Source organism: Phoenix dactylifera, chromosome 2, assembly GCF_009389715.1.
Source record: "Phoenix dactylifera cultivar Barhee BC4 chromosome 2, palm_55x_up_171113_PBpolish2nd_filt_p, whole genome shotgun sequence".
NCBI classification, from domain to species: Eukaryota; Viridiplantae; Streptophyta; class Magnoliopsida; order Arecales; family Arecaceae; genus Phoenix; species Phoenix dactylifera.
Genome location: NC_052393.1, coordinates 8,974,405 through 8,997,843, shown reverse-complemented (window position 1 = coordinate 8,997,843; position 23,439 = coordinate 8,974,405). Strand labels below are relative to the sequence as shown.

Sequence of the window (23,439 nt, the reverse complement as noted above, 5' to 3'; positions counted from 1 at the left end):
TCGGGTCTTCACATAATATATGCCTAAAATGCATTATTTCAAGAGAATCTGGCGATTCAGTAACCGTTCCAAACAAGAAAACATTCATACACCTTGTTTTTCCTAGTTGATATACCTCATGCTCCCATCTTGTGCACTTGAAAACCGATAAAGATGTATCTCACCCTTTCCTCCAAACTTTTTCTATTTGCATACTTTTCCTCATTCAGAAAGCATTGCTTCCAAAAGACTAAACTCAGAGACTTCAGATTGAATTAATAGCTGAGCTTCTGTCGAACTTCTCTGTTAAGGGAATCTAGTTTCCTCCTTCAGCTTCTTATAAGTGAGCTGAAGGTCTGGATATTTCGACAGGAAGTTCTCTAAACTCCTGGCTCACCTGTTGACTAGCTTGATTTTGGATTCATGCACATTTGAAAAGGCTTCAGATAATTGACAGACCCAAGGCATGTCAAAATGATCCAAGAAAAATTTAAGATTGAGCACATCTGAGGTTCAGTTGCATCACATAAAAAAAACAATCAACAACATTTTCATGGGACTAGGTGTATTTGGGGAGGCTACCCCCATTGTGTAGCGCTCATTGCTGACAGGCCCTTCTATCAAACAAAAAAAAAAGAAGGCATATAACTAAGTTTTCATGAGCCGGTGAAAAGAAGAAACTTGCACTACGATAGACCTTCTGCACCAATAGATCAAAAGAAGAATATCTTGAAACTGAATTATGCTGGCAGCAATACAGCAAAACCATCTATACCATTTTTCAGAAAACATCAATTGTGAAATCTCTAGCATAAGATCATAATACACCTGATCAAATACTTTCTCAAAATTGAGCGTGAGTAGGCTTATGCCTAACTTGTTACACGTTAATATTAAACAGCGAAAAACCCTCTTGCCCCACAAAATACCATTCTTCACCGAAAGATCAAAAGCACAATATCTTGCAACTGAATGGTGCTGTTAATAGTACAGAAATACATCCATCTCCACATTTTTTCAGAAAAACATGAATTTATGAAATCTGTAGCATAAGACTGTAATCGATTAGATCATATGTTTCATAAAGTTGGGCATACAGATAGGCTTACATCTAACTTGTTATACATTAAGAGTATACAGCAAAAAATCCTGTTAAATACCATAAAAACCTATAAAAAAATCGCCCTGCTTCAAAATTATCATCACTCTAGAGTCTAGACATGTCTTTCACCAAAAGTGCACTATTTTAAAATGATCACGTTGCCAAATACCTTCCTCAGTCTTGAAAGAAGTACTTCTTCTGTATACTCCTCTGCAATAAGCAGATACACCCACTATCAGCAATTTCTTGCTGTCCCATCTTCTTCAGTTGATAGAAAAGTGAATTTGAAGTTTCTGAAGTTTCATTGAAGATATTCATCATTACCACTTAAATAAGGTCCAGACATATTCTTGAGGCAGATAAGTTCCTGTTTAAAAATTCTTGCATTCCAATTCCTTAATTGCTTCATAGGAAATGCCATGCTATTCTCATAACAATTATTGGTAAGTGTCAATACTGCAGCACTAATTATGCAGCTGGATCTTTCACTTGCTTTCTGACCCTGGCAAGTAGATCTAACAAGTGTTCTGTGTTTCTAGCAAGTAGATCTTCTGATTATTTTTTTTTGCCTTTTTTTTTGTTTGTGTGTGTGTGTCTGTACTCTATAGAGTTCCTAGCATTACCAAATTTTGTTTCATCTAACCCCCACCCGAAATGCCTGCCCACCTGCCCACCATGGCATATAGTAATGAAGACGCCCTACACAAGAGTCCATTGTTGGTCATTTTCCTATATTATACATCAGACACAACCATTGCATGGTACATCCCACTGTATTATTAAGATCCTGCTCCTCAATTCAGTTAATGTGAAACAGTTTAAACTGTCTACTGTTTCTGGTACTCATGGATCCTACACAGCATTATCTATTCAGCCCAGCAGAAACAATTTAAAGATATAAATAACAGGGGAAGTAGTTAGAGTAGAAGTTAGTTGACTTGGCCACATCAACATGGAGAAAAAAGTTATACCATAAGGAATCGAAACTTGCAGCACATAGCAGCAAAAGATCAAGATAAAATCTCAGTATACTGCATATCTTACAGAAACTAAATTTCTTTTTCTTTTTGTTAAACTCTAGAGCAGCTAGCAACTAAGCCACCTCTCCATAATTCGCAATAATATCAATATATTTTTTTACAAATCCAATTTCCATCTTTGTGTAAGATGATCCTTGCTAAATCATCGTGTTTCTTAGTGGAGATGATAACCAACACAATTTTCTGCATTTGCAGCATATCCATCTTTCCTAAGGTGATCATGAATCCTCATTCTTTTAACAGATCAGCTGGAGCTTCCTCATCACTGTAAACAAAAAAACAAGATGTCTTCTTTTGTCAATAGAGTGATTGTTAGCAATATATTATCTAAATAAACAAATAAATCTATAAATGCAATTAATGGAAAATCTTAAAAGGAATAATATATATATATATATATATATCATTCGACATCCAATTAATTCTATTTTAATGCAAAATAAATCTATTCTAGCACAAAATAAATCTATGCATTTAATAAATTTATATCATAGATTTTCAAATTCTACAGATCTACTAATATTAAATTAAAAATAAAGGTAGAAGAAAGTAGCCTGATTGAAGGCAGGTCGAAGCGCGTATATGCTATCCTAAAAAAGTATTTGCCCCCACGTACGGATCTTCCGGCAATCCTCCTCTGAGATACGACGACCCTACAACTTCTTCTTCGGCACGTCTCGGAAGAAGTCAAAGCAAATCCGATTGGACTTGCAGATCCAGTAAAGAACGAAAGTAAAAAAATAAAATAAAATATAAAAGAGCAAGAATAAAAATCACAAGTGGCTAGGAGGAGGAAGAACTTTTCTTCAGAATTTTTCCAATATTTTTCTTTAATTTTTCGTGTTTCGAAAGAGATGAAATTGAGGGGTATATATAGGGGTATGTGATCAGGGGCAAAATGGTAATTTTGCGGATGCGTCCGCGGAAGTAGCCACGCTGCCAGCGAAATGCCAACGGGTGTTTTGCTGATTTTAAACGCGCAAACCCACTGGCATTTCCTTGTTCTCAAACGCGCACGTGCATGACCGGCCAATTAGAGCCACGAGGCGCGTAGTCCCCAGCTCAAATCCAAATAACCCGATTTTAAACGCGTAAACCCGCTGGCGTTTCCTTTTTCTCAAACGCGCATGCGGCCCGAGATTTGGCCGCATGCGCATTTAAGTTTTTCCCAACAGTGATAGCATGTCTAAATCATAAAGTTTCTCTAATTGTTTCTCTTAACAAGAATATTATTGACAACAGAATCAACCTCCACATAATGAGCTCTGCACAGGAAGTTCTTCGTCTGTCAGGTTTATGTCCTTACAACGGAAGTTCTTTCTTAGTTGGATTCATGTCCTTGCATCATTCATAAGTTACCAAAGTTGCTTGCCTTAGAAGAAAACCACATCATCATAGTTAAGTTATTGTCAACAAAGATGGACCGCACTAAGTTATCGAAACTATTTACTGCCTAAAGCCAGGCAGAGTTTGAGCATCACTTAATACGCATAGTTTGATGACCCCAAGAGGGAAATAACATCATAATTAAAATCATGAATATGCATATATTTCATGCCTTAGCAGCTTAAGCAGTCAGAATTGAACCTTTATCTGAAGCTATTATTGACGATCTATCCCATATTACAGGAATTTATTGCAGCCACACGCAGAAAGATTGTCTTCCTAAACAAGTCATGTTCCAAACTAAGGTTTGCCATCTCGGTACGGGTCCCCATACCGGTACCATCCTATTACAGTGTCAGTACGCCCGTTAACCAATTTAAACCTAAAGTAATCAAAGTCCCGTCATTTAATCCCTATAAATATGTGATGAAAGAAATTGGTATGAATCATTTCCTTCTTACATACAACATAAGGGATGATCTGTTCAACCAACGTCTATAACAAGTTTGCTTAGAGAGGGAAGTAAAGACGGTTCAGCAAAAGACAAACCATTCAACCTTTGTTTGTCTAACTTATTATTAGGCCATTCATCAAAGAACTCATGTTTCCTCAGATTATTGGAAGGAGAAAAAACTGATAGAGCATCAAAGAAACCGGATTGCCAGATATAGTTTACATAGTTATCAGTCCATCACTTAGATGCAACACAATAAGGATGAGCTAGGGTATCACAAGCAGAAAAAGTGAAGAAAGACAGAACAGCCCTCGTCAGTAGGGGTGTAAACAAGCCAAGCCAAGCTGAATAGCAGGCCGCTCAAGCTCTGCTTGCTATATATATGAGCTTCCGAAACTCAGCTTGAGCTCAACCTGAGCTTGACTTCAGCTTTTGAAGCTTGGCTGATTTAAGCTCTGCACCAACGTTTTATCGAGCTGATCCAAGCTTATCCATTATTTCTGCAACTGGCTCATGTTCAAACTTTACTCATTATGAGCCTAGCTCCAAAAAGTATTAGAGCTCGGCTCATTTTCTAGCTGACCTGAGTCCGGGCCTAGATGAGCCCGAGCTGCTCATGAGAAGCTCAGATCATTTGCAGCACTACTCATCAGCATTCTTGGTATTCACACAAAATCAAATTGTCGAATACCACTACCCATGGAGTTGAATGCTCCATTTCCAAATTTTGATCCAATATTTTGAATGGTGATGCCAACAAAGTTAACTGATTATCCACTTTGGAGTTGTATAATGAAGCCTGACTGTTCACAAACATTATGAGATTCTAATTAGGGAGCATGAATTGTTTCAGCAACTCCATGCTAATTATTGAGCAAATAAGTTAATAACAAGATTATTTGGATATCAAAAAATCATCTATAAGATCTTCTCCACTGCTCGCTTTTCTATATATAAGAGTAAAGCCGTGAATGATAAACTTATCAGACTTGAGATCATATTTTGCAGTTGTTTGAAAGCCTTGAACATTTGAACTACGGCCAAGTCCTGTCTGTGCATAGCAGTCAATTGTTTGCAGCTTATAGGCTGAAGGTAACAACTGCTGCCCCATCTGGACGTTGTCCTTTTATAGCAGGAATAAATTGGCCTCATATGCTTATCGTTCTGCATTTGATTTTTGGTTTGATTGATCAGTATATGAGGCCACTTCAGAACATTAAGAAGTTTCTGCTTTCAAGGGAAGTCAAGTTATAATACAAAAGAAGATTAAATAATTGTGACAGAAGCAAACAAAAATAGCATGCCAATCAAGAAAATTCACAAACAAGATCCCATGAATTAATAGAATGCTCCTCAAGCAGCCAGGGACAGGTTAGACTTCATAACACAGTTTCCTTTTGAACCTAAATTCTGAGGTGGTGAATCAGCCCCATTCATTAAATTAGAGTTCAGTGAATGTAGTCCATGAATGCTATAGAAAGACTTAAGCAATATGTGGAATAGAAGCTTCAATAATAAAACCAGTAAAAATGTTAGATCTTCTGCTTCAGAAGTTTGTAAAAATGATAAAGAATTTACAAATTGAAAACCCATTTTGCGATAAGAACTATCACATAAGTTAAAAAAGAAAAAGAAATAAACCTTGGCAGCCGTACCAATTCTAAAGTTTTGTTCAATATAGTTCAATGACAAATGGGAGGCCAAATAAGAAAAAATTGAATTATTAGATATTCAAGTAGTCTAAATTGTGATATAACTTGGCACTCGTCAGTTCAGAATGCTAACTGATCAGCCCTTATTAGGATCGTATCTGAAAGGTGTCAAAGTATAAATATGTAAGAGAACATGCTATTTGATAGAGCAAGTGGAGTCCCTATATGAGTCTAAATCATTAAAGGCATCAATAATCTACAGGAAAACACAGCCCTTAAACATATGCAACAATACACAGTGACTTTATGGCTCAAGACATGATCTGTCAAGACTGACAACAATTTATGACAATCTTTCAACATGACATCAACCAACTATAACTTGGTATATTTCCTAGCCAAGGCAACCTTAAGAAAGAGAGAGCCCTAACATGAAACCTAGAGGGCAAGATGGTGGGCCAGATGGATCTCATGGTTCAAACATATGAAACTAAGAGCAAACATAGCAGATTTGCTAGACATGGGAAGAGTTTAGGCTCTAGTCAAGGAGAAAAGAGCCAAGATTTTGGTCTTTTGGATAATATCTGCATCCATCTCGCAGGCACAGATAAGGTCAAAATATATTTAAGTTGTATACACCTGTGTAAAATTAAAGTTACTTCAAATTTAAGAAGTAATTTTTCAGGATTGCTTAGTTGATGCTTTCCTCATCCTTGTGAGTAGACCAACTGTAACTTGGTATATTTCCTAGCAAAGACAACCTTAAGAAAGAGAGAGTCCTAACATGAAATCTAGAGGGCAAGATGGTGGGCCAAGATGGATTTCATGGTTCAAACATATGAAACTAAGAGCAAACATAGCAGATTTGCTAGACATGGGAAGAGTCTGGGCTCTCAAGGAGAAAAGAGTGAAGATTTTGGCCTTTTGGATAAGATCTGCATCCAACTCGAAGGCACAGATAAGGTCAAAATATATTTAAGTTGTATATACCTGTGTAAAATTAAAGTTACCTCAAATTTAAGAAATAATTTTTCGGGATTGCTTAGTTGATGCTTTCCTCATCCTTGTGAGTACACCGCATGAGTTTTAAAGTGTTCCTTGTATCAGTCTGTCTACATCCAGGAATAAAGAATCACACATCACTTCTGTATAAATACAGGACCAATGCAGAGGGCATGATGTGCCAGTACTAACATGCAATAGCACATACTGACATACGACACTGGCCGCACATACACAAAAGATACAACGCTTACGGTGATTTAGACCAAGTTTAATTATTTCAAAGTGACATGTCAGGTTTCAGATTAAAACTGCGGGGAAGCATGTCCTAAAATCTGCACTTTAGCTCTATCTCCCTTCTTCATGGTGCACCCAAATATATAGAATCATGCCCCTCTTCGGTCCTCCATCACTTCCTTGCAAGACATTCTTTGATCCATATGACATTAGATGGTGAAATTGATCCTTTATTGATGATGCAAGGACTATTTGTTGTGGTTGGTGTTTATTGGAAAAAGAAAAACCTAAATTCAAGCAATAAGAACTCTACCACTCAATAAGCTTTTGAGAAGCGCATCATCTTCATCTAAAATTGTCATTAAGGAAAGCCTACAACCAAGGACTATAGTATAAAATTTCATGCCTATGCCAGTCAAAGACCAGCAGGTTTCTAGCTTATTTATCCAACAAGGAAAATATAAATCTTAAGCATCAGGTGGCTGATGTTTAAGCATACTATCAAATTTATCTTGAATCCTGGATATTGGATCACACCTTTTAGCCTGATAACAATAAAGTCTTCGAAAAACTAGCCATTGACAGATGTATACATATATGTTAACATAGATCCGTTCTTATCATTAGCATGCACAACTGCCATAGAAGTACAGGAACAAAAAGTGCATACTTACTGCAGATCCACACAACCAGAATGACCCAAAAGAATCTTATGCCTCTAGTTCGGTTTAGTAAAAATGTCTGACAAGTGGTGAAACAATAAGCATGACACTCGAAGAATTATGCCAACTTTGAAGTACCAGTGGTGATGAAATATTCAAATGAGTTAGAAAATTCATGTTCTCTAACAAACTTCTACCAGAAATTACAGAACATATTTGCAAATATGGTTGAATTATAGTGGTTATAGAAATGAAAGACTCTTCAACCATCTATTTCACAGCTTACTACAAGTAAAAATTGTCACAACCCAAAGCCGGATCCGTGACATGGCCGTGCTATTGCCGACTACCACCCACAATGGCACGAAGCCTCAAACATGGGTAACAGGGTAGTCAAACTAATCCATCTTTTATTTATAAAATATTTGCAGTGTATCGCACAAGGTAGTGCAGGGTACAGAGCTTCCATAACATTTTATGTACACAAAAGTATAATTACCCCCAAAAGATAGAAACCCTGATACAAAAAGAGTATCTCTCGTTGCTATCACTGGCAGTGATCTAGAAGAAAAAAAATAAATAAAATGGTATGAGCTACACGGCTTCGTAAGTAATCCTGCATAATCTTATCGGATCAACTATAATATTAAACATTCTTCTTTTTTTAGCAAGGTTTGAAAAGCTAACATGTACATTACTTAATAATTCTTCATGATAAAATATTCGTACCGGTGTTTTATATCAGTGAAAATACAACGTAAAATCGTATACCGGCATGCTGTGGTTTACACTCTCAGATGCTACTGCAAAGTCATTATCGGCCACTGGCGGAGCCAGCTCAGTCATTATCGGCCACTGGCAGGGTGAGCTCAGTCATTCTCGGCCACTGGTGAGACCAGCTCAGTTGCTTTTGGTCAGTAGCATCTATGAGCCCATAAGTAGTACCGGCATGCCGTGGCTTACACTATCGGATGCTACTATGAAGTCATTATCAGCCACTGATGGGGCCAGTTCAGTCATTATCGGCCACTGGCTGGGCCAGCTCAGTCATTCTTGGCTACTGACGACGCCAGCTCAGTTGCTTTCGGTCAGTAGCATCTATGAGCCCCTAAGTAGTACCTCTTGCACGTAGTACACAGCTAGATTGCAATTCATCATCATATCTTATACTTATACCACAATTACTATATTAAGCGCAATAATAGTATCATGATCCATCTCACACACAAATCAACTTGCATGCATGATCCTTTAAAATCTTGACAAACATGATACACACATGATCCATAAAGTAGTAAGATTAAAGACATGCTACTTACGTACATGATTCATAAATGTAATAAGATTAGGACATGTTACTTACTTTTTTCACAAATCATATACACAATTCACATTGCATGAATAATACTTGTTCATCTTATAAAACGTGATACATGATCTATAATAAGATTAAGACAGGTCACTTACGGAAATTTGCTTTCCAATTTCTTACGTCCGGGTGACAAATCCTTGATCACCTAAATTAATAACATAGGGGTTACATTATTTTCTATTTATTTCATAAGTTTATCATAATATGAATTCACTGGCCTGGATCCCATCTAAGGATCTGGCCCAAGTCTAATTTACCCAATCTGGGTTCGCGTAGGTCAATTGTGCTTAATATGATAATTGTGATATAAGTATAAGATATGATGATAAATTGCAATCTAGCTGTGTGTACTACTTGCAAGAGGTACTACTTAGGGGCTTATAGATGCTATTGATCGAGAGCAACTGAGCTGGCCTCACCAGTGGCCAAGAATGACTGAGCTGGCCCTGTTAGTGGCCGATAATGACTAAGCTGGCCCCGCCAGTGGCCGATAATGACTAAGCTGGCATCGTCAATGGCCGATAATGACTGAGCTGGCATCGTCAGTGGCCGATAATGACTGAGCTGGCCCCGCCAGTGGCCGATAATGACTTCGCAGTAGCATCCGAGAGTGTAAACCATGGCATGTTGGTATACGGTTTTACGTTGTATTTTCACTGTTATAAAACACCGATATCAATATTTTGTCATGAAGAATTATTAAGTAATGTACATATTAGCTTTTCAAACCCTGCTAAAAAAAAGAAGAGTGTTTAATATTATAGTTGATCCGATAAGATCATGCAGGATTACTTACTGAGCCATGTAGCTCATACCATTTTATTTACATTTTTTCTTCCAGATCACCGCCAGTGATAGCAGCGAGAGATACTCTTTTTGTATCAGGGTTTCTATCTTTTAGGGGTAATTATACTTTTTGTACATAAAATATTATAGAAGCTTGATACCCTGTACCCTGCACTGCCTTGTGCGATACAATATAAATATTTTATAAATGAAAGTTTGACTAGTTTGACTATCCTGTTACCCATTTATGAGGCTTTGTGCTATTGAGGGCGGTAGTCAGCAATAGCACGGCCGTGTCACGGATCCGGATCCGGATCGTGACAAAAATAACCCAAAATTTTATCATTGAAGAAATGTAGCAAATAAAGTCAAATAACCGTTAATAAAAGTTCCACTCAAGCACTTTGTAATTATTTTGTCAGAAGCCATAGAACCTTCAAATGCAACAACATTGCCAAAAATGAGTTCGGATCAGAAGGTTACTAGTAAAAGCAAGCTCATAGATGAGTTTCCATGCATGGGCCAGTCTCCTTAGGTTGCTCTTAAACAATTCCTTTCTCCCAAGAATTGCTCTGTTATCCTTGTGAAATTCCTAACAAACAAGGTAGGTTATCTAATGTCAAGTTCTGCGGTTAACAAAGTCCAGAAACAAAATTCAGTAGTAAATCATAGAACCCTAGAGTAGAAGGCTATTCCAGATCATGAGGATAACTTCCCTAAAAGCTCCAGAATTCAAAGCTGTAGCCAGACCACTAAGCAGTAATCCAAGTTCCGCATATGATCTATATATGTACACGGATGCAGCCAAACTAGGAATTCACGTTCAATTTTATTTCCGAAACCCATATAATATACCGAACCAATGCAATCATAAAACAAATTCAGATATTGCAAACATTGATCTTTCGATCCCATACTTCATGAGGAAGAAAAATCGCAAACGTTGACAAGAATCTCAAGAAAGCCGATTCTAATAAGTCTGGGTCAGTTCGAAAAACCTAAAATCTTTTGCGGACTTCGCAAGGAAAAAAAAAATCCAAGATGGATGAAATATCTACCAATTTTTTCCATCAAGAAATATATAAAAGAGTTCAAGAAGGTAACTTTCATGAAATAAATAGATAAAAGGAAAGAGAGAGCATACACAGGATCATCGGCGACGAGGCGAGAGATCCTGTAGGTGACTTGGGAGGCGTTCTTGGAGCCGACGTAGACGATTCTCGCGGCCTCGCCTCCCTCTAAATTTTCCACATATTTTCGTCCGCAGATCTTCTCGAAGAAAGAATTTATAATAATTTTTTGGGGGAAAACCAGAACTGTTCTATGGAAAAAGAAAAGAGAAGAGAGACACCGCAGGACACAAGAAAATCAGAAACGGGGAGTCGCTCCGCGTACTAATCAGAAGCGGCCGGCATATAGCCGTTGGAGCTGTTGGAGCCGTTGGAGCTTGGACAGATGTTTAAAAATACCCTTACATTCTTCGAAATTAGACTCAAACCTAGAGATAGGGACACCGCATTCCAATATAGTAAAATTGGTACTAATTGCTACTTAGGAAAACAATTTTGATATATATTTATTCTCACCTGATGATGTGCTTTAATTCGTTGGACATCTAGTTCTAGTTAATTATATACTTTGGGTTGTTGATGAAGCAAGGCTTTGTAGTTGGCACCACTAGTGAGGTTAGAAGATGGCAACCTAGCTATATTTCTCATTAGAGTTTAATCCTGTATTTATTTTTAAGTCTCCAATGATCTCTCAATCTCAATCAACAACTTAGTCATATCTCTCAGACCTTGTAAATTGCATGCGGGACAATGCAATTCATGGGAAATCCTAGATTTCAACATATATCTATCTATCGTTTGCTTATCCTACAACACACATTGATTTTTTATCAAAAACACTGGCACATACCCACTAGTTCCTAATACAAGTAGAAACAAGAAAAAGGATGAGGGAAAAAAAAATAGGGTCATCAATCCATAAGAGAATATGATTAAGGTACCAAAACAAATAATACGGCCTACAAAACTATTCCCCTCTTAGAGCATGAGTAACATTAGTCTCACTTTAAGTTGAAAAAGACAAGGATTATAAAGCTTACTTATATCATCCTTTATCCACTTTATGATATGTAAATCCTTTATAATAAAGAGTGTTGTGGGATGGGGTTTCCAGTTTAGTCCCACATCGGCTAATCAGCGGAAATGTCTGTGCCTTATAATGAGGAGGCCTAAAACCTTTCCTCACGAGGCGCCTTTTATAGGACAAAACCGTGAGGGTAGGGGGCAACCTCCGCGGACCCCCGCGCCGTCAGGGCTCGGGACTGTCATTGGGACTGTCATTGGGCTCCGGCCCTGGGCGACCTCCCGCAGACCCGAAGCGGCAATCCCGGAGCGGACAATACCTCGGGAGGGACGCAGATGCTTTCCCTGCTCGGCCGGTGTGTGGGCTGGTGTCGGGGTTCCGACCCCACATCAAAGAGTTTGATAGCATGGAGGTGATTCAACATAATGTACATCCAAGCAACCAATATAACTCCATCAAAGGAATAGATGCAGCCACTTTTCATTACCCAGCATCTTGCGGCCTCCATCATAATTTATTCCACCAGAGGAATAAATGTTGGGTATATGCCACTTTTCACAACCAATATAGCTTCATCTGAGGAATAGATGGGTATATTCAACATAATTTGCACCCATCATCTCTAACTACAGATATGGCCACTTTACATTATCTCTTCGGTCATTTGTTAGGTGTGTATAAAAAATTTTGTTCTTTAAAAATATATCCAGTTGCTTAAAAAAACATAAAAAAACAAAATTTTCAAATAAATAAATCTTTCAATTGTTTGGAGAAATCTAATATATATATATATATATATATATATATATATATATATATATATATATATATATATATATATATATATATATATATATATATATATATATATTCTCTAATTCTGACTAAATTTTCTATTTCTGTGACCAGTCTTTTCCTTTTTATTTCTTTTTCTATAACTTTCTTAAACATATTCTAATTTCATGACCAACTTTGGGAAAAAAAAAATCAGCATATATATTCATATTCCTATGAGTTACTGTTTTTTTCTCCCGTAGAATCATTATTTGTATATGTATCTTCAATCTCATCATGTTTTTACATTATAATCTTTCTTGTTAGTTTTCTGGCCAACATTGTTTATAACTACCTATTTTAAATATAGAATGACTATTCTGTCATCTTGCATCGATGCTCTTAAAGATGTATGCAAAAACAAAAAAATCCTTACGATCCAAACTAAATATTTAAATATAAAAAAAAATATAGTCATTTAACACTTAAAATAATTTATTTGTTTACACTATTGGTCAAAAATCCTATGGCATGAATGTCTTTTCAAAGAATAGAATGACTAGAGATTATAAACTTGGATCCGGGTGTTTTAAAGAAGCAAAGGTCCAAATAATTTTAATATTTTCATTTAATTGATAAAGGATGTGATAAGATAGTAGCTAGCCCAGGAACTTAAAAACAGTGTGTTGATAATCAAATATCGCAAACCGTGGTCTGGTCCATGAGGTGCATGTAATTAGGTACGTATAAATGGAGAACGTTGATGTTATAGTACTTCCTAATAATTAAACTCTGTCGATCGGTTCACAATGAATATAAGTGCTCGCTAACCACCGTCACCATCATAATCCGCTAGATTACAGCAACATAGTGAGACCCACACGGCTAAAGCTTCATTAGCTAGGATGTATTGATTCTAATTTCCTATTGTAGTAGATGAGAGGCCACTTGTCGTTAGATCGGTGATCGCCATAGGTCCCACCAGTTTTATACTCCGTAGGCCCCACCAGTTTGTGAATCGCAAGTTGTAATGAATCACACCTCGATTAGCGATGGGGACGGATTACCGGCTGGATTTTTGGCGTTCCTTGGTTAGTGGAATTTTGGGATGGATACTATCCCGGCCCACTGGAATGGCGGTCATAAACAAATCTAACAAATGAATAAGATAATAAAAATAGATTCGACTGAACAAAAATTATATATCTAGTGGGCACATAGAAGGAATTATGAGATAGATTATATATATATATATATATATATATATATATATATATATATATATATATATATATATATATATATATATATGTGTGCGCGCGCGCGCGCGCGCTCTCTTTTGCATCTATTTTAAAGAGCAAATTCAAAAGTTAAACAGAGATATGATGATTCCTACTTTCGTCTGTCCCCTAATTATCCGTAAAGAAAGATCATCTACATCATCTTTCTTTCTTGTCAAGCCACTTCTTTTCCATCCGTAAGGGCTTTCTTTTCCTCCCAAGTCCATTTCTTCCTTTTTTTTGAAAATTGTATATTTGTTTATCTAAAAATGCGTATTAAAATGTTGGACAACTATTTTGTTAGATGTGTATCATCTAATCGTGCAACTTGTACCAGTAAATATCATATTTTGAAAATCATTTCCATTTACGTGAAGATACAAATCAAATAGCTCTAGACAAAGACCATTTGCATGGAGGTACACTGATAGTATAGAAGAAGAGGCTTTTTCTCATTATGGTATAAGAGTAAAAGGCGGAACTTAGAAAATGTGCTTGGTCCTGAAAAAATTATGTTTATTTATAGTTTTTATCGTATTTTTTTTATCATACTGTTTCACATACGTAAGATTTCATGCTTTTTCGTCCATTGGATAATTTTTGGTGTGCTTTGGTTATACACCTCTTATGTTACCCGAGCATAAACATAACCCATCACCGATCCATTAATATTAATTAGATCACTCGGATCATCAAAATAGAAGTACAATAATAGAACCATACACAGGCATGCTTAGCGACTGCATGCGCTCTCTCTCTCTCCATATATATAGTATGGTAGGTGGAGACATACATAAGTATTCTCATAGCTAGCTATAGTTGACAAAAGACCGGTAGGTGGCTCCCGCCTTCCACCCCTCCGGAATCACGTTGTTGGCGACCAGCTTCTTGCCGGAGTACTTCGACGTCAACTGAATCGAGAATGGCCCATGGAGCGCCGATTCAGGGTCGAGCCTCCATACCGCACCCCATGATTGTCTCATGGGGCGCCACTCACCAGAACCCTCCTTAATATCCACAGCAGCCAAGTCTCCGTCTCCGTCCTCGAACTCCACCACCACTGCGAGGTAGTAGGGATTGGAACCAGTTCCCACATGGAAGGTGATCGTCTTGCCTGGATACTCGCATGCAACTCTGAAATACACACAACCAAGGTTTTAGTTCGGTTGGTGATGGACGTCAGGAATTTCTAGATCTAGTCCGGAATTTGTACCTCGAGTATTCGATATGCAGGTATCCAGCGTGCCGCAGCTCATCGGCCATGCCCGGCAGGGCCATCGCCCCAAACGCGGTGCCGCTAAAATCGAAATGAGCGGGTTCTTTGTAGCATACACCGACGGGGCACGAGAAGTCGGCGATCACGACCGTCACCGGCTTCCCTGAACATGCCTTGTGGGTGGTGCACCTCACCTGCACGCATTGAAGATAGAAGGCAAGGAAATGTCATGATTTCATAAAGAAATTGAAGTCCTGTTGGTTCTCATCTTACGGAGACAGCAGGGGAGCAATAGAAAAGGACTTGGGCAGCTATAGAAGTGTACACCAAGCCAGGTGCACGCAAGGGAAGTTCGAATTAGACTTTGGGCTTTAATAGTATACCTGATAGCAAGAACCGCATCCTTTGCCCGACTCAAAGATAGAAGGACTTCCAGCGGAAATCATGGCAGAAAAGGGGGCTTCTTCCACAGCCTTCCCATATCCACAAGCTCCCCCTGTTAATTTGTCAAGAGCACCTTATTATCATTCTGATACAGTGTAATCATCGTAAAACGCAGAAGATTAACAAATTTTGACTGGCAGTTTAATTCATTAATGCTACGGATGTTATCTGCTTCTAATTGCTCGTAATGTTTCATGCATTCAGACTTCTATTACCATATTGCATGCACAGCGTAGGTCGATCCTTTCTCCTTCTAACTCATTGGTCAATTTATATATGCGTGCTCAATTGTAACCATCAAGTGCGTAAGATCAGACAAAATTTGGCCAACAGTTGACCATCATAAAATGACAGTCAAACCAAAGACCGAGAGACATTAACATTACCATCACTTCCGGCTCCCTGGGGACTTCCATACCAAGTTGCTCCGGCCGGCGACCAGTCACGTCCGGCCATCGGCAGAGAAAAGCGTTTGGTTTGGAAGCAGAAGCTCACGGTGAAGAGGCACGACAAGGTAACAAAACTAGCCAGGAGAGAAGCAGCCATCTTTCCGTGCTCACTCTCCTGCGACTGCAAGTATTAGGAGACTCGGGTATTAGCCGTAACTAGTGGTTTAATTGATAGCTTAATTGGAAGGAGTTCAGCGATTTATAGACGACGAACATGGTATATATGTGACACGTGACTCCTTCAACCCCTTCCACCGAATTGAACCGCCACCAACTGCATGTGCAACCACATGGGTTGCCTACTTCTGCAAAGCATTGGAAATTTTTTAAAAGAATAGCAGTTTGTATTGTTTTGGATTTGCGTCTCCCTTAAAACTCGTAAACCCTACCATTAATGTGATTCCCTTATGACCGGTGGTGCTGCACCAGAAGAGTAAAGCGTAAAGAAACAAGCTTGGAAAACTAGTTTTTGGCACCTAGTGTAGCACAACTTGTGCACGTTTTATGACAGCATTTTGACCCTGAGGTAATAAAATAAATATATGAAGGTAATAAAAAACACTATTTAACTTATAGTACCATAATTTGGGTGTCTTAAATTAGTCATCTAAGCATTCTAGATGGGGGGAGAAGGTTATCAGAGTGTCAAATCAAATAAAAATGGAGATTTATAAAAGAAATGTCGACAAATTTGTCAGAAACGCAAAAAAGAAAGAAAAAAACAGGATAACCAAATTTGAAAATTAACAAAAACAAAATATATAATATTAATAAAATATTTATACATTAGTCATGCGGCAGTAAACAAGAGTGGGAGACAAGAAAAGAAAATATCGAGCTAAAACGAGAAAAACATATAGCACCAATAATTTGTAATAAGATTTCTCAAACTAGCCATCCATGGCTTGTGAAATACGCATAATTTGTTAACGATTTTGATATATCTTGATTAATCAACTCACTAAGAGTACTTAGAAGAAATAAAGTCGCGAATGTTTTAGATATTTTCAACAAGTTAATTATATCATGTTGTCACACCGTCACGAGCTTTACAATAATTTGTATGTTCTGTAGCCTATGTAGTAGAAAGGGATTTTATGTCATACTAAGGAGAAGCATATCACTGCAAGTTGTGCATCAAGAAATGCCGCAGCTCCTATTTATCCCGTGATCCACCCACCTTTCTCTGTGCCTGAAAATGGAGTTTTGGCATACTATCAAACTGCGGCTCGTCCATCAAACATGTTTGGGTGGGGCAAAAAGTATTTACTCCATCAAACTAGCACAAACCTTAGGCAAACCACACCTGCATTAATTTTTTTTTTTTTTTTGCATCCGAGAGACAGGGATGCGAACTCAGGGTATATGCTTCTTGTTTTTTCTTGTGTCAATGACTGCCTGAAAGACGGTATATTTCAGGAAAAAAGAAAAATAATATTTCATCCCCTATAGACTTACAGTCATACTTCACCTGTTATTTTCCGACCGTAAGACTCCCAATATCTAGATAAGATTTGGAGTTAGTTATGTCAGTATCGTATTTATCCCCCGAGATTTGGTGGTCCCATTAAGGGTTCGAATTTCCCCTGCAATCAAGGAAATCAACTTGTCGGCAGGCGAGCCCTACGACAAATTTTCTCGTGCTAACCGAGCGATCTGTGGAGGATTGTGCCGTTGATGGTGGTTATTGATCATTGCCCTTGACAGTTACGTTTCCCGGGAATTTCGCTTGATCAAAGACCAGCACATGGGGACGACGGATGCTTCACGTCATTCAACATCACCTGACAGAGAACACTTAACTGCTAAATCTTTTCTATTATTTGTTCCAAAATTAAGAGATACTAAGTTTTAAAACTTCAAAAAAAGAAAGCATCAGCACCAAGAACACATACTTTTTTTTTATTGCTTTTTTTGTGGCTTCACAGATACCATAAGAAAACATAAAATTTGTCGTTTTATTAAACGAATTGTGCAATGCTAACTCTCCCACCGTTTTGCTCAAAAAAAATCATTCAGTTTTCTATAATTTAGCTATCATTCTCCATTGCCGCTTCTCATGGCAAATTAAGAGAAGGTAAAAGAAAAGAAAACAACATTGTGGCTTCTGATCTTGTGTTGTGTTTTGTTGCTGCCAATTCTCTTTAAGAAACTATGACATCCCAACTCCATTTTTTTTTTTTTAGCTTACAGCTGTCCGCCGAATATTCTTTTTATATTAACAAATGTGAGACTCATGCTAATTGTACTTTATATCTTAGAAATAAAAAAAATAGAATACATATATCACGTAATTAATTACAGGGATCACATGACCCTCTTTAGAGAATGCTGATCTGATGCCACCACCATACCTCAAATTTTCTCTCGACAGTGGCCTGATCCTCCTAATTCAAACACATACGAGCTATGCTCGCAAGAACGCAGTTGCTGGGAAAAGCTGAGACCTACAATAATAGAGTAGATTGATTTTGCATTACAAACCTTCTAATGAGATCCATGATGAGAATAAGGGCACCATTTTCTTTTCCCTCTTTGTTTTGTACTCACCTCATCTTCTCTACTTTCAATGACTTAAAATCTTTATTGTTCGAAACAGATTCTCGATCCACCATAACTCATCCATTTGTAAATCATCAGAGACATCTTAATTATACGGGCAAGTTTCAGTTCAATCCAGAGACATCTTAATTTGACGTAAGCGAATAGAACATCATAGTATATCAATTCCATGTCTTAAGGTTAACTGATCAGGAGCTTTGTCAAATTTGGCGCCTGTTAGGGCCCCTATGTCTAGTGCTTTGCATGTGCGAAGGAGGAGCGAGGAAGATGGATTGCTGCTACCTACTCGGTTCAAATTTCATCTAATTTATCATGCACTTATGTGCTCACTTTTCTTGGCACACTACTTTTGCTTTCCTTTGTGAAAAGAGACCAACTTTGAATCAAGTTATATCTATCAAAAAGGGAATATTTATGAAACAAAAAAAAGGGTGAAGGCAAAGAGACCGAGAGACAGGCATCCAACGAGTCTGGCAGCAGTATTCTAATATACAGAGATTTACCTACGTACAGACACCAAAGAAACCTACCAATGGATCAATAGCAGCATCTACTATGAGAGGATGTTCATCTCATTACGCAGGTTTCGAGTGTGAACGGGTTGCAGGGTGGAACGATGGGAATTGTTTGGAATAATCTTGAGTGTGAACGGGTTTCGAGTCATGGTGATTACGGAACTCTTATCAGTTGCACCACCGCCCTGTTGGTTACCAGTCTTCATCAACTGATTAATCATCTGAGTCCTTGTTCAGTCATGACCTAATATTACACCCACTGGTCATAAAACTCCAAGCAACCAGCTTAGCATTTTTTAACTTTACTGGCTGATCCAAACTAAATCATATTATATATATATATATATATATATATATATATATATATATATGCTGCCAGTTCTCAAATAATACAGAACAAAACTTATTAAAAGGATTGCATAATGAAACATTGAAGGCCATCATCTTGAGAAGTTTTCCAGCAAACACCTCCATAAAAGAACAAGGGAACTATTGAATTGAATAATTAGATCACAGATGATATCAATGTAGTATTCAATTACCTCATCCATATCATTACCAGTTTGTTGTAAGCTGTCTACTATATCTTTCTTTATTTTTTTTGATAAACCGGATATATCACACTGTCCTACTATGAATACATCCAAGAAAGCAAAAAAAGAGGTGGTGGTGGAGGAGGAGAGGTGGAGTTTCATAGCTATTACAACTTCAGGGACCAGAGTGTTGTGCAACAAACGATGCAATCCAATCAGCAACTTCGTTCCCCTCGAGATATACATGGATGACCTGGGTAGCCACACATTCTCTCAATAGGTTGTGGATGTCCTGCAACAATGGGTGCTCATTGTTAAATCTAGTATAGCACTAGATCTCCCCAATCACTGTCGCCAAGTCCCTTTTCAGGTGAGCCCGATCCGCCCTCAAAATGAGTCGCACGTAGGTAATCCTCTCAAGCAGCTCTGAGCTCAGTTCCAGAAACGAAGGTGTCATAGAGCCAACAACATTTAGCAGCGACCAATCTAGAATCAGCATCTCTGATCACAAAACCAACCATTTTCTCTCCTCCCGTCATCAGACATGCTGCCGTTAAAGTTTACTTTGAGAAAGCTTGGGGATGGGGCCTCCTAAGCGACGAATATTATCCAAGGTACTCCAACAGCTATGTGGGAAGCTCAGTCCCTCACAATCTCATGTCCTCCAAAAAGCCGCGCAAATAAGAAGTCATCGACATAGAGGAACGCACTATCAGCTACCTCCCTATTATTCTGATACCGCTCCTCAAAAATTTTGGAGTTCCCGTCCAGCCATATATGATAAGTAGTGTAAGCAGACTTGGCACCCCCGCTATTAGTGGAGGTTCTCATAAATGAACCTTTTAAATACTTAAGGAAGGCTGCCACCGAGCTCGAGGACTGCAGGAAGCATTGTTCAAAACCAACCTGTTGCCACACCTAAACTGCTCTCGGGCGATGGAAAAGGACATGCTCATTAGACTCCATTATATCCAGACACACATCACAATAGGGATAGAGTCCCACTCTCCGTCTACTCAAGACCCTCCTGGGGTGAACACGAAGCTTTCACAGCCAAGCATCATCCATTGATCGGGAAGCCTCAACTCTATAAAGCTCACTTAAATCAGCAGCCCACACTTTGGATCTGTAAATCATACTCCAGGTTCTTCTATCAGATCCTCCTCCTCTAGAAACCGGCATAGCTAAAATCCTCCCCACCAACTGAGGCCCGAAAAGCTGCATGATCATCACAGTATCCCATCTCCACTCCTTATGAATGAAAAGGTCGCACTATATCTTCCTTTCCAAGGTTAGCTGAATGTGGCATCTGTGGCACATTATGCTTGCAACGGTTTATCATTAAAAAATTTCCAATGGCACCTAGTGTATGTGCATATATGATTTTTTTCACTATATGATTAACTCCTAGTGTTGATTGACGCTACACTTGTATACTTGTTAACCACGTCTTCACATTCATAGTCTTGGATTAGGAACAGGCTACATGTATTCATGGTACCCTTCAGGCAAAACCAATCCATTTAGCGGTTCCTCCAATGCTCTTTCATAGACAGGATGAACATTCCCATCATAGCGGCCAAGAAGGCAAGGACAGAGCCCAGGTGATGGTTGGTCTAATTAAATGTGTGAACAAGAACTCCAGCACTAGGAAAGATCTGCAACAAACCATGAGATCGTAATTAGTAACTTCTAAACATGACTACTTATTTCATCACAAGTTATATTTGGGGAAATTTTCCTGGGATAGGAATCAACCAGCAGCCAGTCCAAAATTAAAAAAGGGCACAAACTCTCCTAACACCACCAAGATTTATAAATTAATTAAATTGAAAATACCATAGCATGAGAGCAAATCCAAACCTGGAAATATGGAGCTCTAAGCTGCCCATTTGCTAATGCATCTTTCTTGGATTGCCGCACGCATAAATTGCAAAGGCTTTGAAGCTGATCTTGGATCCCCTGTCCTTGAATGTCCTGTTGCAACTTCTCAGGAAACCTGAAATAAATATTATGCACCAGATGAAACAACAAAAACATGGAAGCATAGAATGAAAAAGTCGCTATTGAATGTAGATTTAAGATGGACACGGACGCAAGTCAAGAAGAATTGGTATACGTCATGATGGATTTGAATAATTTTAGCACTACCAATTTGCGCACACTTGGTTTTACATAAATATTGCTTGACAAATTTATAACCACAAACAGTTAATCATCACTTGGTTGGGCATTTACTAATCCAAGCTACAGAACTGGAAGAGCTCGAAGGCTTATTTAATATTAAAATCAAACCCATCCATAGGCATGGCCTTCATTATAAGCATGTTTTAGGCCATCTTTTGAGTCATTGACAGTATATTCATATTAGTCAAATAATGCAGTGAAAAGATGAATGCTGGAGGAGTACTGGACAGTGGGAGGAACAACTTAGTTGGATAAAATAATTAACCGGCAGTGAGCTATAGCTGCCTCCAATAAATCAGCAAGCTCAGAAAAAACTAGAACATCAAATTCTCATACTAATGTACGAGAAGAAGCAAGAGTTGGGAAAGACTGGCCCGGCCTGCTGGGTCTAGTAGCTTGAAATTAGATGGGCTCAGGCAGGGATTTTTTGCCCATTGGGCCAATCCAGGTCTAGTCAAAACTAGATAGGCCTAGGCTGACCTGGCCTGATAATCTATAAAGCTAACATTCTGCATATAAAAAGCACAAGATCCGTGAAGCACAGCGGAGTCTGTTGAAAGCCCCATGGGTTTTGTTTTCCTTCTGTTTTCTTTGCGGAGCCATGGGGATATCTCACTCGGCAAGGATTCAGAAAGCAAATCATAGAGTACTTTTTAAAAATTGAAATTTTGTTACTAAAATGCTTTAGGGCCCAATTATCAGACCAAATAAAAGCTCAATTGCTGTATGTCACTAAGCAATTGATGCCTTATACCACAACCGTCTTTTTTATATGGGATATGAACACACTGATACAGCAAAATCTTAAAGGTAGGACAAAATATGACTAGGATACAAAAATAAATATATGGATTTTATACATGACTATATAAAAAAGCATCCAATAAAGACTATTAAAATAACAGATCACATTTATCAAGTTATCGTTCGAATCCATGGACCACAAAACACCCTCCAAACTTTAATACTAGCATGACAAGCTTCAAAATTAACTATTCATCATTAAAAGTTTGACATTCATATAAAAAGAAAGAAAAAAACACTTCCTCTCATTCTTGAAGGTATCTTAGAAGTGTCATGAATGTGCAAAAGTATACGAAGAAACATTTTAATTTTAAAAAATAAGATACTTAATTACAGGAGATGTATATCCTAGAAGTATCCAACAAATATTAGTATCTAATACGAAAATGGTGAGGACCGATATCCAGTATGTACCCAATACAAATGTGCTGCGTGGTATGAAGTATCCATGCTTCCTAGTTGGGACCCTTAGCATTACTCATTTCTTAAAGGAAACTCAACATGTTGATAAAAGGCTATTGCAGCGCAGGACCAACATGGACAGTTCAATTTCCTTTTAAAATTCAAATCAAACAAGAAATTACGTCCCTTTTTTCTCAATTAAATTCTACAAGAAAAAAACTTAAAAGTGATACTTACTTTCCTTCTAAGCGAGATTACCTTTTTGCCCTCAATATAAGCACCCCCAATATGTTGCCACATCAACAACTGGAAAGGTGATTATCTCCATGGATTTCATGTTCAGAATCTTGCTCTCTCTATTGGTATCCATTTCTTTGGGATTTTTTCTTTCTAGTGTGAGACCCATGTATAGGGAGAAATTATATCCTACACGGTGTGCACCAAATGGCCATGCATACCGATAATCACAGCCGCTCGTTCCTGTAGCGGTGCACTGAGATGAGCGTT

General features: G+C 38.1%; 1 protein-coding gene and 2 long non-coding RNA genes across 6 annotated transcripts in view; all 3 read right to left on the bottom strand.

The window, feature by feature from the left end:
- The window catches only part of LOC113463392, a 49,299-nt gene that overhangs the window by 12,464 nt on the left and 13,396 nt on the right, over positions 1-23,439 (bottom strand). For 3 of the 4 annotated variants that reach the window (XR_005509063.1, XR_005509067.1, XR_005509068.1), the window contains 2 exons: positions 21,403-21,538; positions 19,504-21,197 (listed from right to left, as the gene is read on the bottom strand). The exons of the other annotated variant lie outside the window; for it this stretch is intronic. This is a non-coding gene — a long non-coding RNA (uncharacterized LOC113463392). Of the gene's footprint in view, positions 1-19,503; positions 21,198-21,402; positions 21,539-23,439 lie in introns of those variants that run through there. 4 annotated transcript variants of the gene reach the window in all.
- LOC103717280 lies at positions 2,015-11,088 on the bottom strand. The gene is made up of 2 exons (XR_001879984.3): positions 10,817-11,088; positions 2,015-2,386 (listed from the first exon to the last, which is right to left on the bottom strand). It is a non-coding gene; the product is annotated as an uncharacterized LOC103717280 (long non-coding RNA).
- LOC103717281 (expansin-B18-like) lies at positions 14,462-16,129 on the bottom strand. Its single transcript, XM_008805602.4, has 4 exons — positions 15,867-16,129; positions 15,420-15,532; positions 15,034-15,230; positions 14,462-14,954 (listed from the first exon to the last, which is right to left on the bottom strand). Exons 1-4 carry the CDS (start codon positions 16,024-16,026, stop codon positions 14,630-14,632), a joined length of 795 nt encoding a protein of 264 aa, XP_008803824.1. The 5' UTR covers positions 16,027-16,129; the 3' UTR covers positions 14,462-14,629.